The sequence below is a fragment of the Coregonus clupeaformis genome, chromosome 9 (genome assembly GCF_020615455.1).
Source record: "Coregonus clupeaformis isolate EN_2021a chromosome 9, ASM2061545v1, whole genome shotgun sequence".
NCBI classification, from domain to species: domain Eukaryota; kingdom Metazoa; phylum Chordata; class Actinopteri; order Salmoniformes; family Salmonidae; genus Coregonus; species Coregonus clupeaformis.
Window position 1 is genome coordinate 54307792 of NC_059200.1, and position 16448 is coordinate 54324239.

Sequence of the window (16448 nt, forward strand, 5' to 3'; positions counted from 1 at the left end):
TGTTATCGGTTGGGATGTTTATTAGAAGTAATGCCCGAGGGGGAGGGGCCAGGGCTGTTAATAAAGTATAAGACCCCCTTAGAAGAAGAATGCGATCACATTGAAAAACGAACTCATTGTGTTCCCCTGCGCCGCTCGAGCCTGACAGAGACGCTCTCCAAAATGCAGCGGCTTCTAATCCTACCCCTTTTTTTTGCATCCTTTTTGAAAATGTGCAATGGGGCAGGTGAGTCGATTTCAATTAATTGTATTCTGAATTTAGAAAGAAAGGTATAATCTCTGTATAGGCTATAAATCCGTTAAATAAATCAGATTTGTGCATATTTATCAATTGCCAACTGACACAAAGATGTAGGTGTTTAATACATTTGGGAGAAACGAAAATAGCTTGATAAGTAAAATTAGCACATTGTAAATTCAAAACAAATGTAAAAATAAAAAAACGTTTATTTGCAGTCTAATTGATCAAATACCCTGAAGTAAACATGCGACAATGTTCTACTTTTCTACCATTGAGTTGAAACTAGCAGTGTCCTGCATATTACAGATAACATCAACTTGGTGAGGGGATCACTTTACATTCTTTGAACATTCTAGCGGATAGAGTTTATGCATGATCCACCTGCTCATTGTTACCCTCTGAAAGACATACCTGTAGCCTACTGTTTTGCATTTACATTGTTGATGTTGTATTAAGGGTTTAGATTTGTTTAATTAAACGGCAACACATCTACTTCTTATTTCCTATGATATATCAAAAGCTATCAAACATTGGTTATTATAATATGTACAAGGCGACAAATAAAACATTAAAAGCAATTGGTTGAAGTCAGTTTTAGCTGTTATATTTTTGTTATAGACTCTTCAAAAATTGCCTTTCATTTGGGAAGGTCCTGTTTTGGCATTTAAAAATTATAAATCGATGAGCCGCGAGCGGCCTTTCAGATATCATTCGGTGTTCTACTTGAGCATCTATGAAAAAAACGTTTGTAGCCTATATGTAGGCTACTAGCCTACCCTATGACCACTACTATCTTTGAACATCAAAGAGGTGCTCCCATTCCGCGCACCGCATTATCATCACCCCAAACGCGTGCGTAAAATGCTCTCCAATAACTAAATGCCTTGTCGATAAGAGATTTCCCACGCATTTCTTACGAGCGTCACAGCATTGCTGGCAGTCTCTCATTCCCCCTCACGGGGAAAGCACAGTGAGTTCAAGGACATACAGTAAAATAGTCTCTGCCTGTCAACAAATCAATGTGCCAAAGGTATCGTCACTTAGGTGTCAAAATGATGCCCGGTAGATTATGCTGGGCTACTATTAAAAGAACACGAACGGAGAAGCCCATCATATCGTTTAAAGAATTGGATTTTGAAAAGGCTATGTTATATCAAGCAATACCATTCTTCCAAGTGCACCTGCATCATATACAGAGTTCAACGCGAGCCAATGAGAGGGACGTGCGTGCTTGCCACAGCACTCAAGACCGAGACGCGGCATGAGCTCCAGCAACAAGCGCTGCATAAAAACGTCAAATCCTTCGATAAAAGCGAAGCCGGCGAACGCAGATATCCTACAGGCATAATAGTTTAATTGACAAAATTACGACAAAATCCATTATCTGTCTGTTTTCCACAGTGCTGAAATGGGTAATGCACAGGCTACACTGCATGCTCTGCAGATGTCGAGAGCACGTGCTGTCGAAACTGGATACCATACTATTTGGATAAAGATTGCATTCACAAAAGTAACTGATCATGCTATGTTTCTTTTGCATCTGATAACAAGACACCTCGAGCTTTCTCCATTTGAATCCACACAAAAATACCCATATACAGTACCAGTCAAAAGTTTGGACACACCTACTCATTCCAGGGTTTTTCTTTATTTGTACTATTTTCTACATTGTAGAATAATAGTGAAGACATCAAAACTATGAAATAACACATATGGAATCATGTAGTAACCAAAAAAGTGTTAAACAAATCAAAATATATTTTATATTTGAGATTCTTCAAAGTAGCCACCCTTTGCCTTGATGACAGCTTTGCAAACTCTTGGCATTCTCTCAACCAGCATCATGAGGTAGTGACATGGAATGCATTTCAATTAACAGGTGTGCCTTGTTAAAAGTTAATTTGAGGAATTTATTTCCTTCTTAATGCGTTTGAGCCAATCAGTTGTGTTGTGACAAGGTAGGGGTGGTATACAGAAGATAGCCCTATTTGGTAAAAGACTAAGTCCATATTATGGCAAGAACAGCTCAAATAAGCAAAGAGAAATGACAATCCATCATTACTTTAAGACATGAAGGTCAGTCAGTACGGAACATTTCAAGAACTTTGAAAGTTTTTTCAAGTGCAGTAGCAAAAACCATCAAGCGCTATGATGAAACTAGCTCTCATGAGGACCGCCACAGGAAAGGAAGACCCAGAGTTACCTCTGCTGCAGAGGATAAATTAGAGTTAGAGGATAAATTAGAGTTAACTGCACCTCAGATTGCAGCCCAAATAAATGCTTCACAGACTTCAAGTAACAGACACATCTCAACATCAACTGTTCAGAGGAGACGGTGTGAATCAGGCCTTCATGGTTGAATTGCTGCAAAGAAACTACTACTAAAGGACACCAATAATAAGAAGATACTTGCTTGGGCCAAGAAACACGAGCAATGAACATTAGACCGGTGGAAATGTGTCCTTTGGTCTGGAGTCCAAATTGGAGATTTTTGGTTCCAACCGCCATATCTTTGTGAGACGCAGAGTAGGTTAACGGATGATCTCCGCATGTGTAGTTCCCACCGTGAAACACGGAGGAGGAGGTGTGATGGTGTGGGGGTGCTTTGCTGGTGACACTGTCTGTGATTTATTTAGCATTCTGCAGTGATACGCCATCCCATCTGGTTTGGGCTTAGTGGGACTATCATGTGTTTTTCAACAGGACAATGACCCAACACACCTCCAGGCTGTGTAAGGGCTATTTTACCAAGAAGGAGGGTGATGGAGTGCTGCATCAGATGACCTGGCCTCCACATCCCCCGACCTCAACCCAATTGAGATGGTTTGGGATGAGTCGTACCGCAGAGTGAAGGAAAAGCAGCCAACAAGTGCTCAGTTTATGTGGGAACTCTTTCAAGACTGTTGGAAAAGCATTCCAGGTGAAGCTGGTTGAGAGAATGCCAAGAGTGTGCAAAGCGGTCATCAAGGCAAAGGGTGGCTATTTGAAGAATCTCAAATATAACATATATTTTGATTGTTTTAACACTTTCTTGGTTACTACATCATTCCATAGTGTTATTTCATAGTTTTGATGTCTTCACTATTATTCTATAATGTAGAAAATAGTACAAATAAAGAAAAACAAAAACAATAGAATGAGTAGGTGTGTCCAAGCTTTTGACTGGTACTGTATATATATTGTTGAATTGTAATGTTTTCCACCAAGTCCTCCAACTAGGGGAGAGGGGGGTAAGGGCATAATACAATACAAACAAATATATATACACTGAGTGTACTAAACATTGAGTTGCACCCCCTTTTGCCCTCAGAACAGCCTCAATTGGTCAGGGGATGGACTCTACAAGGTTTCGAAAGCATTCCACAGGGATGCTGGCCCATGTTAACTCCAATGCTTCCCACACTTGTGTGAAGTTGGCTTGATGTCCTTTGGGTGGTGGACCATTGTTGATACACACAGGAAACTGTTGAGTGTGAAAAACACAGCAGCGTTGCCGTTCTTGACACACTCAAAGGCACTTCAATTGTAGAAATTCATATACAAATATTGAAAGCATTTAATGACAAAACTAAAAGGTGTGCAACATGAAAATATTGTATCATTGACATTGTGTTTATTGACAGCCTCTATCACGAGCCGGCTTAAGCTAATTGGCAAAATTATTTGGCTAACTCTTCCCACCTGCGAACACACATGAGACACCCACATAAAACCACACCCCGAAACCAACTCATATTTGAATTCAGTCATGGCCGCTAGCATTTCTTAATGAGCCATATCAGGAAGTGCAGTCGCCCTTTAAGGACTGTGTATGTTTATAAGTGTTCATAAAGACTCCCTACCTATTCCTCTGAGAAAATAAATATTAAAATACCCTTTAAAATACACTTCCACTCATATATGGTTTAGAAATGCATATAAAATGATTTGGGCAAGATTTTTTTTGGGGGGGAGGGGGGATACTGGAAAGGTAACAGTTGATTTAGCGCTGCTAGTGCATTTGATAATGGACATAAAATCATCTCTAGGAGGTTTAATTCCTAGACCTAATAAAGACTACAGGTGGAAGTTGGGGTTGGGTTATGTATGCCAGGATATAAGGTTATGTAAGTCAGGGTCACTTCTTAATTGGAAATCCAGCCACCATTGGACTCAAAACTGTCTGGTTCTAGAAGTTCCGCCGTTCTCCACAGAGTAGAAGAAGATTGCTTTTAGTTATTGTGCCCCTAGTGCATGGAATGACCTGCAGGCCACTTTGAGGCTTGACTCTCTGGTCTTGAATAGTCAGTTCGGGACTTTGATGAGGAATGTGGTGAAGGAGAACTGCACTTGTTTTGATGTTTTGATTTTTGTATAATTTTATCTGTCTGTAATTGATAGTGTTGAATTAAGACTAATCATGTTGATTTATTGTTCCCAGGTCACCCTTGTGAATGAGACCCTTGTCTCAATGGGTTTCCCCTGGTTAAATTAAGGTAAAAACACAAAAATGCCAAGGGGACACTTGTCAAACCTTCATGTATGGTACTGGCTCTTTTCTTTGATCAGCTTGAATTTGATGTATTTATTGAGAACAATATATTAATATTGGCACCATATGAGTCCCTTTTGTGACTTTCCAAATCCCCTGCAGGGTTTATTTGGGTTTATTTTTTACACGCATTTTCATACCAGCACAGAAGGAAATGGGCTTACAAAGAAACGGTGGCAAAAAAATGAAACCAGGCATTTGTACCCAATTCACAAGATTTCCTTCAGCTCTGAGAGGAGAAACCCTTCCAGTCCAATATACAATATTGTAATATACAGTCATGGCCAAAATTGTTGGCACCCCTGAAATTTTTCCAGAAAATGAAGTATTTCTCACAGAAAAGTATTGAAATTACACATGTTTTGCTATGCACATGTTTATTTCCTTTGTGTGTATTGGAATAACACAAAAAAAACAGGAAAAAAGCCAATTTGACATAATTTCACACAAAACTCAAAAAATGGGCCGGACAAAATGATTGGCACCCTTAACTTAATATTTAGTTGCACACCCTTTGGAAAAAATAACTGAAATCAGTCGCTTCCTATAACCATCAATAAGCTTCTTACACCTCTCACCCGGAATTTTGGACCACTCTTCTTTTGCAAACTGCTCCAGGTCTCTCATATTGGATGGGTGCCTTTTCCCAACAGCAATTTTAAGATCTCTCCACAGGTGTTCAATGGGATTAAGATCTGGACTCATTGCTGGCCACTTCAGAACTCTCCAGCGCTTTGTTGCCATCCATTTCTGGGTGCTTTTTGAAGTATGTTTGGGGTCATTGTCCTGCTGGAAGACCCATGATCTCGGACGCAAACCCAGCTTTCTGACACTGGGCCCTACATTGCGACCCAAAATCCTTTGGTAATCCTCAGATTTCATGATGCCTTGCACACAGTCAAGGCACCCAGTGCCAGAGGCAGCAAAACAACCCCAAAACATCTTTGAACCTCCACCATATTTGACTGTAGGTACTGTGTTCTTTTCTTTGAAGGCTTCATTACATTTTCGGTAAACAGTAGAACGATGTGCTTTACCAAAAAGCTCTATCTTGGTCTCATCTGTCCATAAGACGTTCTCCCAGAAGGAATTTGGCTTACTCATGTACATTTTGGCAAACTGTAGTCTTGCTTTTTTATGTCTCTGTGTCAGCAGTGGGGTCCTCCTGGGTCTCCTGCCATAGCGTTTCATTTCATTCAAATTTCGACGTATAGTTCGCGCTGACACTGATGCACCCTGAGCCTGCAGGACAGCTTGAATTTCTTTGGAACTTGTTTGGGGCTGCTTATCCACCATCCGGACTATCCTGCGTTGCAACCTTTCATCAATTTTTCTCTTCCGTCCACGTCCAGGGAGATTAGCTACAGTGCCATGGGTTGCAAACTTCTTGATCATGTTGCGCACTGTGGACAAAGGAACATCTAGATCTCTGGAGATGGACTTGTAACCTTGAGATTGTTGATATTTTTCCACAATTTTGGTTCTCAAGTCCTCAGACAGTTCTCTTTTCCTCTTTCTGTTCTCCATGCTTAGTGTGGCACACACAGAAACACAATGCAAAGACTGAGTCAACTTCTCTCCTTTTTATCTGCTTTCAGGTGTGATTTTTAGATTGCCCACACCTGTTACTTGCCCCAGGTGAGTTTAAAGGAGCATCACATGCTTGGAACAAACTTATTTATCCACAATTTTGAAAGGGTGCCAATAACTTTGTCCGGCCCATTTTTTTAGTTTTGTGTGAAATTATGTCAAATTTGCTTTTTTCCTGTTTTTTTTTGTGTTATTCCAATACACACAAAGGAAATAAACATGTGCATAGCAAAACATGTGTAATTTCAATACTTTTCTGTGAGAAATACTTCATTTTCTGGAAAAATTTCAGGGGTGCCAACAATTTTGGCCATGACTGTATATAATACAATACTAGTAATAGAGAGGATATCACTCCCCATATTCAGTTTGTCAATGACACGTGGGTTTTTCATAAATATTTGATTTGCAAGATAGCAGTAGATATTTGTCTTGGTGTGGGAGCTAGGTGGAAACGTACAAGTCTGTTGTGAAATATGAATAAACTCTCAAAACAAACGTGAGAAATGTGACCTTGGTGATGTTAAAGATTGGGTTTTCTGTGTATATTCTGACAGCACGTAAAGATAAAACCCAACTCTAACTTGTAAGTGTGTCTTTGTGTCCTTTAACAATAGAAAATAGAGATGTATGAATGGAGTGGTCTCCTTAGCTGTGCCACTAGAGATCCTGGTTCGAATCCAGGCTCTGTCGTAGCTGGCCACGACCGGGAGACCAATGGGGCGGCGCACAATTGACCCAGCGTCGTCTAGGGTATGGGAGGGAATGGCCGGCAGGGATGTAGCTCAGTTGGTAGAGCATGGCGTTTGCAACACCAGGGTTGTGGGTTCGATTCCCACGGGGGGCCAGTATGAAAAAAAAATAGAATAATAAAAAAGAATAGTGTATGCACTCACTAACTGTAAGTCGCTCTGGATAAGAGCGTCTGCTAAATGACTAAAATGTAAAAATGAGTGTATGGGACCATAGAATTAGAACGCAAGGATCATACATAGAGTAGTAGAATGATGACATCAGACCCGAGCCCAGCCCTGCCGCGCCCCCTCTACTCTCCAACCTGAAATACTCTCCATTGGTTTCAGATCTTTACAGTGTCAAATTGTTTATCTTAGAAACACATGTATTCATATCAAGGTCATTCAACAACACTGTTTTCACAAGGATATTTGCTTTGAAGTGATTAATGCTTGATGCTGACTGTTTAAAGACCCACTCTTTTCCCATTGAAAAACAATATTCCAAGTATAAATACAGTAAAGTACACACACTTAAAGGGCCAATCAGCAGTTGAAACAATAACAAAGCGTACTCCCCACCATTGTTTCCATACAATGCTGAGGGATGGGGCTGGAGAAATATAATCACTTTCAAATTCATAGACAGCGATATGGATGCAAGGACTGACCAGCCATGATATCAAAATGATAGCTTTAACCATGTTTTGAGGCTATACAGTGTTTGTTTACATTTACTTTGTTTACAAACATTGGAATAAAACAAGCTTATATTTTGTGTTCTGATGAGGTACAACAGTTAAACTAAGCTCATGAGGCATTTAAAATGGTGCCGCACAGCTTTCAGAAAACAGTTGCTTTCTAACTAGGTATTTCATGGCTAATTGAGGTAAGACAGTAATTATGCTCATAGATTATGCATGAATTAACTACTTATTGACACATCCAGCCCAAAGTGGGAGGTAAAAAAAAATACTTACTAGTCGCCAAAGTGTCTTTAAGGATAAGAAAATATGTTTTGAGCAAAATAGTGTTTTTTAGACACAATTGCGAAATTCAAGGAGTTGGCAATTCAAGAAGTTGGTCTGATGGGTGCCCTCTGATGTCATCAGCCCTCCCCCTTGCTTGCGGGAAAAAAAGAGGAGCAATAGAGGAAAAAACAGCAAAGGCCCACCCCCCCCGCATGTCATGAGGATACCTGGACCACCTATTGAGATTTGTTAAGTAAATCAGATGATAAATGAGGTGCTAGGGAAGCTGGAGTGGGTCTTTAACATTGAATTACAGTCATAAAACAAACAGATTGTGTAATTGGATTCTATTTTATGTACGGAGTATACTACTGACCATGTGGCTTCCTTATGTTGCTCATGTTGTTTCAGATTGGTGCTACCAGTCCCAGCATACCTGTGCCACCCCTTGTAATGGTGAATGATGAACAAGACATCTCTCTTTCCATACAACACACTGCACTGACTTGGATCCTCTCTTATCTTTGTGTCACCATCACAAGTTCAAGTTGTTAAAGGGGTGACAGTTACAGCCACAAATCCACTTCCTCTACACCCACCTAACCATTCATATCTGTCCCTCCGTCCCTCGCCTCCCACTTAAACACTTACCCACTCAAAACAGTTTTACTCAGACAAACATCAACTTGAACATTCCTAGTCTGTGGCTTGCTGTCATAGCTTGATGATGTACAGTATTTTCTCTCCTCACCGTTCTACAGGACCAGAGAAGTGGGACCATGCCAACAAAGACTGTGAAGGCAGAGCCCAATCCCCCATCAACATCGTCCACAGGAAGACCCTACCAGATGAGCGCCTTACGCCCTTCCAGTTCAGAAAATACCAGGATTCCTTCAGTGGCCTGATCAAAAACAATGGACACTCTGGTATGTTTAATTTAGGCCAGTCTATAGAAACGTTTGTGGTCATACGCACATCCTTAAAAGCATAGGTGCTGGGTTAATAAAGAATACTAGTAAAGAACAAGAAGGCCCTTCACACTGTCAAAGCTCCCAATTCACTGCTTTATTGACAACGTAATTTAGGCCAGTACCACGAGAAAGTCTTTCCTCATGCCTATTGTACCTGGACTCAACAATGCTTTTTTTTTATGTCTCTGTGTGCAGTTTGAAGGGAGTTGAAGGTAGTTTCTGCTAGCATGCTAGGTGCTCCTGTAAACTTCCAGTCATTGTGCTAACGCTAGTTAGCAATGGCTCCAGAAACTACCTTCAACTTCCTTCAAACTGCACACAGGCACATACAAATGGTATCCATGAGTTCATCTGACTCTGGATAAGTAGAAAAAAGTGCTTAATTGACAAAATCTCGAACTATCCCTTTAAATGGTGTCAAAAATGTGAACATTTAGAAATATGCTTTTTAACTGGAACATTTTTATTTCAAAGACAAAACATGCTGTCATTGACCCCAACCTCCCTCCAAAAGCATGCAGTTTTCAATCAATATCTAGAAAGTCTTCTAGTCCTTTGTTGTCTGATTTCCCCCTTAAGTTCAGGTGAACGTGCCTCACCAACCCTATGTGATTGGTGGAGACCTGGAGTTGCCCTATAAGGCAGTGCAGTTCCACCTGCACTGGGGCAAGAACGGAGGACCAGGGTCGGAACACACTATCGACGGAGAGCAGTACCCAATGGAGGTAATGTCATGTACAGTGCATTCAGAAAATATTCAGACCCCTTGACTTTTTTCACATTTTGTTACGTTACAGCTTTTCTAAAATTGATTAAATCGTTTTTTTCCCCTCATCATCAATCTACACACAATACCCCATAATGATGAAGCAAAAACAGGTTTTCAAATTTAAAACAACATTTATATAATTTACATAAGTATTCAGACCCTTTACTCAGTACTTTGTTGAAGCACCTTAGGCAACGATTACAGCATCGAGTTTTCTTGGGTATGACGCTACAAGCTTGGCACACCTGTATTTGGGGAGTTTCTCCCATTCTTCTATGCAGATCCTCTCAAGCTCTGTCAGGTTGGATGGAGAGCACTGATGCACAACTATTTTCAGGTCTCTCCAGAGATGTTCGATCGGGTTCAAGTCCGGGCTCTGGCTGGGCCACTCAAGGACATTCAGAAACTTGTCTCGAAGCTACTCCTGCGTTGTCTTGGCTGTGTGCTTAGGGTCTTTGTCCTGTTGGAAGGGGAACCTTCACCCCAGTCTGAGGTCCTAAGCACTCTGGAGCAGGTTTTCATCAAGGATCTCTCTGTACTTTGCTCCAGGACTCCATTAATCTTTCCCTCGATCCTGACTATTCTCCCAGTCCCTGCAGCTGAAAAACATGCCCACAGCATGATGTTGCCACCACCATTTTTCACCGTAGGGATGGTGCCAGGCTTCCTCCAGACGTGACACTTGGCATTCAGGCCAAATAATTCAATCTTGATTTCATCAGACCAGAGAATCTTGTTTCTCATGGTCTGAGAGTCCTTTAGGTTCCTTTTGGCAAACTCCAAGCGGGCTGTCATGTGCCTTTTACTGAGGAGTGGCTTCTGTCTGGCCACTCTACCATAAAGGCCTGATTGGTGGAGTGCTGCAGAGATGGTTGTCCTTCTGGAAGGTTCTCCCATCTCCACTGAGGAACTCTGGAGCTCTGTCAGAGTGACCATCGGGTCCTTGGTCACCTCCCTGAACAAGGCCCTTCTCCCCCGATTGTTCAGTTTGGCTGGGCGGCCAGCTCTAGGAAGAGTCTTGGTGGTTCCAAACTTCTTCCATTTAAGAATGATGGAGGCCACTGTGTTCTTGGGGACCTTCAATACTTCATACATGTTTTTGTACCCTTCCCCAGATCTGTGCCTTGACACAATCCTGTCTCTGAGCTCTACGGACAATTCCTTCGACCTCATGGCTTGGTTTTTGCTCTGACATGCACTGTCAACTGTGGGACCTTATATAGACCGGTGTGTGCCTTTCCAAATCATGTCCAATCAATTGAATGTACCACAGGTGGACTCCAATCAAGTTGTAGAAACAACTCAAGGATGATCAATGGAAACAGGATGCACCTGAGCTCAATTTCGAGTCTCATATGTAAATAAGGTATTTCTGTTTTTTATTTGTAATACATTTACAAAAAATTGTATAAATCTTTTTTTGATTTGTCATTATGGAGTATTGTGTGTAGAGTGATGAGGAATTTATTTGTATTTTATCCATTTTAGAATAAGGCTGTAATGTAACAAAATGTGGAAAAAGTCAAGGGGTCTGAATACTTTCCGAATGCACCGTAGGATGGCCACACGCACGCAAGCATACACACACACACACCCACCCACACACACACACACACACACACACACATACACACACACACACACACACACACACACACACACACACACACACACACTGGTCATAACAGCAGAACAACATAATCACTGGTCATTACAGGCATTTAATTTTGTAAACAAGTTTTGATTTAAATGTTGTCAAGGTCAATTAGACACAATCAAAGAGTGAAAATGTTTCTGCCATTTCCGTCATTGATAACCAGTCCAAAACCAGAACCTGAGTGTTTAAATTCTACTATTGGGAATGACTAATGACATTATCTGTAACACATTTCTATTGATACTATGTTCTACAGCTGCATATTGTTCACATGAATCAGGAATACTCCAAATTGGAAGATGCCCTGAAAGACCCAATAGGAGTTGCAGTCCTTGGATTTTTCTATGAGGTTAACATTTCAATATGTTTTTAATAATATTTGCTAAACTCTTTGCCATACCCAGTCAGTCTTTGACGATGAATAGACATATCCATGGCAAGACTTGTAATAAGATGTGGAGGATAATGATATTATATTATATTACGCATGCATTATAGGACCCTGCAATAACCCTAATGGATATCTACTGTATTTGTCTTGTATGTGATTTAGAATATTATGTAGATATATGTATGTTTATATATTGAGATGTATGTAGATATATACAGTGCCTTCGGAATGTATTCAGACCTCTTGACTTTTTCCACATTATGTTACATTACAGCCTTATTCTAAAATCGATTAAATTATTATTTTTCCACTTTTTTCCATTTTTGCATTTTTCCATTTTAGTCATTTAGCAGACGCTCTTATCCAGAGCGACTTACAGTTAGTGAGTGCATACATTTCTTTGGCCAAACTGAACAATTGGGGTAGAAGGGCCTTGTTCAGGGAGGTGACCAAGGACCCAGTGGTCACTCTGACAGAGCTCCAGAGTTCCTCTGTTGAGATGGGAGAACCTTCCAGAAGGACAACCATCTCTGCAGCACTACACCAATCAGGCCTTTATTGTAGAGTGGCCAGACGGAAGACACTCCTCAGTAAAAGGCACATGACAGCCCGCTTGGAGTTTGGCAAAAGGCACCTAAAGACTCTCAGACCATGAGAAACAAGATTCTCTGGTCTGATGAAACCAAGATTGAACTCCTTGGCCTGAATGCCAAGCGTCACGTCTGGAGGAAACCTGGCACCACCCCTATGGTGTAGCATGTTGGTGGCAGCATCATGCTGTGGGAATGTTTTTCAGCGGCAGGGACAGGGAGATTAGTCAGGATTGAGCCAAAGATGAATGGAGCAAAGTACAGAGCGATCCTTGATGGAAACCTGCTCCAGAGCGCTCAGGGCCTCAGACTGGGGCGAAGGTTCACCTTCCAACAGGACAACGACCCTAAGCACACAGCCAAGACAACGCAGGAGTGGCTTCGGGACAAGACTCTGAATGTCCTTGAGTGTTCCAGCCAGAGCCCGGACTTGAACCCGATCGAACATCTCTGGAGAAACCTGAAAATAGTTGTGCATCAGTGCTCTCCATCCAACCTGACAGAGCTTGAGAGGATCTGCATAGAAGAATGGGAGAAACTCCCCAAACACAGGTGTGCCAAGCTTGTAGCGTCATACCCAAGAAAACTTGATGCTGTAATCGTTGCCTAAGGTGCTTCAACAAAGTACTGAGTAAAGGGTCTGAATACTTTAATAAATTAGAAAAAAAATCGAACAAACTGTTTTTGCTTTGTCATTATCGGGTATTGTGTGTAGATTGATGAAAAAAACAACAACAATTTAATCTAATTTGGAATAAAGCTGTAAAGTAACAAAATGTGGAAAAGTAAAGGGGTCTGAATACTTTCCGAAGGCACTGTATGTACGTTTCATGATTCTTATTTCGTAACGTTTTCAGGAATCCCTCAGTGCCAACAGAAAATATGATCCTGTTGTAAGAGCCCTGCAGCGCATCACGACGACTGGTGAATAAATGTCATAGCTAATGCTTCCTCTAGCAACCGTATGTGTTATTCAGATCCATCTTGCTAACAATATGATATGTCTCATAAATTTGATTTTCAAAAGTGCATACAAAGCTACACTCACAGCTGAGACACTGAAATTAGTATCTGCTAAGATTGATGTATCTTTGTACATGTAATAATTATGTGTATATTAGTTCCTGTGTAGCAGATACTGTTCATCATTACATACAGTCGTTTTATTTTATTGATATGCAACGATCAACAAGAAAGGCTGAGGTGATTTGATGTCTTCCCTAATTTCTTCAACGCTTTCCTCTGTGTCTCGTCCTATCAGCCTCCAAATGCCAACATTTTCATGAATACATGCTACGATGAATGTAACTTTGTACAGTATGTAACATGTGTATTACAGAAACAATTTGTCTCAATTTGTTTCAATGCTCTGTTTCTCCCATGTTCGGTTTGTCTGCAGGTACCAGCGCCGATGTTTTGCTAAGATTAATATAACTTCTGTGTAGCAGATACAATTTGTTTCAATGCTCAATGTTTCTCATTGTGCGCTGTGTTGTTTCAGGTGCCAATACAACTCTGGCATCAGTTTCTCTGGAACAGCTGATTCCTCCCCAGCAGAACCTGACCAACTACTACCGCTACAAGGGCTCCCTCACCACCCCCGGCTGCACTGAGTCTGTGATCTGGACTGTGTTCGAGAAGCCCATCCCTCTCAGCAGAGACCAGGTAGAGCAGCCCGTTAACCCAACATCTTGCTGGACAGTGGAGTAAAGTAACTAAGTAAAAATACTTTGAAGTACTACTTAATATGTTTTTTGGGGTATCTGTACTTTACTTGAGTGTTTATATTTTTGACAACTTTTACTCCACTACATTCCTAAAGAAAATGTGTACTTTTTACTCCCATACATTTTCCCTGGCACCCAAAAGTACTCGTTCCATTTCGAATGCTCAGGCAGGACAGCAATAGGGTTCAGTTCATGCACTTATCAATATAACACATTGTCATCCCTACTGCCTCTGATCTGGTGGACTCACTAAACACAAATACTGTGTTTGTAATTTATGTTTGAGTGTGCCCCCTGGCTATCTGCAAATAAATAAAAACAAGACAATTGTGCTGTCTGGTTTGATTAATATAAGGCATTTGACTTTTTCCACCACTGTACTTAACTACATTTAAAACCAGATACTTTTAGACTTTTACTCAAGTAATATTTTATTGGGTGACTTTCACTTTTACTTGAGTCATTTTCTATTAAAGTATCTTTACTTTTACTCAAGTATGACAAATGAATACTTTTTCCACCAGTGTTAGTACATTCTGAAACACTCCGGAAGCAGAGAGGTTATGTGGTAGAGAGCCGAGGCATTCTGTCTGTCTACTAATACCTCTGTGAAGAGAGTCTGTCAGTCTGGCTTTGAGTAGTTGAACAAAACGCACCAGTAGATACACTGTGTTCATTTTATATGATACTTATTGTTACTTTTAGTACCAACTGCGTCTCAGTGACCTTTGTGTCTGTGTGTTCGTTCCATCTTCCAGCTGCGGGTGTTCTCAGACCTCCAGTTTAAGGATGGCAAGCCTATGGTGGGTACATTCCGGCCGGTGCAGCCTCTGAATGGCCGCGTGGTGTACCGGTCGGGAGACGCCATGGTACTGGCCAGCACCGTAATCCTCATGGCCTCCGTCACCATGGCGATGGGACTGTCACAGCCCAACTAGAGGAAGGAAGGCATTCTGAGCGAGCCGCACCACGACATGCATGAACACAATGAGTTCTCAAAACCAAAACCAACCAACCAACTGACAAACTAAAGTACAGCACCAACCAATGGCCATACCCTAAACATTCAGCCTGAAAACCAACATGCCCCAGGCCCTTACGATACATCAGTGATTCACGAGTTCTAGAGTTCTTGAGTTATCGAGTTCTGTAGTTCCAGTTCTAAAATCCATAGGTTCATCTTCCCTCCCTGTCCAATGTCAGATCAATTTAGAGTCCTCAGCCTAAAGTTACAATAGAAAATGTGAGGAGCCTCTGCTCAGTGCTCAGGTGGTTGGGTCGCTGCGCTAGAGTCTAAACATAGATGCCAATAAATCCATGACCTGGTCGGTACTAGACTGGCACGTGACCATGTTCTTAGAACGGAATGTGTGAATGGTGGGTCGTTGCTAATAATAGATATGCACTCATAAATACTCTCCAGTTTAAAACCTAGGAGAGGAGAGCGATGCCATGGCCTTGCCTTTCATCTTTGAGAACATGTGTTCATGGCTTGTATTACAGGGTCCCGGATACATTGAATGTTACCCACTGTGAATTATTACTACATCCAATATTTTGACTTCTCATTTTGCTTCTATTTAGCTAATTCAAGCAAGAGATATGTGAAATTCTCTTGTGAATAAAACAACATTGATGTGCAGATTGAACTGGGAATATATTATAAATGTTCCATTGTTTCATAAATCACCAATGTTATATTATATCTATACTGTGACATTTGTACATGTATTTATGTACTGTATGTGTATATTGACAAAAAGGACACATTGTTGATGTTATTTATATATAGCTAGGTATTTAAAGTTTATGTATCGACATCTATCCAACCCAAAAAAGTTACGTTGACTGCATTATCAAGTGGTTTCTGACCAATTCAAAATACATTTACTCTTGGAATGATGTATGTTCATGTTCAAAAGTATTTAATAGTTTTGTTTGTTTGGTTGTAATGCTTGAAAATGTTATAAGTGATATGGAGAATGTGTTCCGATTGAACAATAAACTACTGACATGCCTTTTTAATGCTTTGGTCTGTCTGGTTCATTGTCAAATTGTTCATTGTTCGACAAGCAGGTGTCCACATACCTTTGGTCATGTCGTGTATGTCCAATTGGCATGAGCAAAAAAAGGTGTGTGTGCACGTGCATGTGTAAGTGTATCTGCTCTTTGAATTGAATGACTAACACAGGTTCCTGCCTCAGCTTCTGAGTTACTGCTAATCCCTACTGTACCCTGAAAGGTGCTAATCTAAGATCAAGTGTTCTGGCTCTCAA

The 16448-nt window shown here is 40.9% G+C and overlaps 1 protein-coding gene across 3 annotated transcripts; it reads left to right on the forward strand.

Moving 5' to 3' along the window:
- The first annotated feature begins 15 nt into the window (after positions 1 to 15).
- Positions 16 to 16197, forward strand: LOC121574099 (carbonic anhydrase 4). 3 transcript variants are annotated; one of them, XM_041886697.1, is made up of 8 exons: positions 16 to 226; positions 8479 to 8523; positions 8829 to 8993; positions 9618 to 9763; positions 11721 to 11813; positions 13303 to 13369; positions 13947 to 14110; positions 14931 to 16197. In XM_041886697.1, the coding sequence occupies exons 1-8, from the start codon at positions 31 to 33 to the stop codon at positions 15108 to 15110; spliced, it is 1056 nt and encodes a 351-aa protein (XP_041742631.1). In that variant the 5' UTR covers positions 16 to 30; the 3' UTR covers positions 15111 to 16197. The 3 variants fall into 3 exon arrangements, with proteins under 3 accessions (XP_041742631.1, XP_041742632.1, XP_041742633.1); XM_041886699.1 differs by adding an exon at positions 4662 to 4716 and having other exon boundaries at positions 140 to 226; positions 8479 to 8993; XM_041886698.2 differs by lacking the exon at positions 11721 to 11813 and having other exon boundaries at positions 84 to 226.
- The last annotated feature ends 251 nt before the right edge of the window (positions 16198 to 16448 follow it).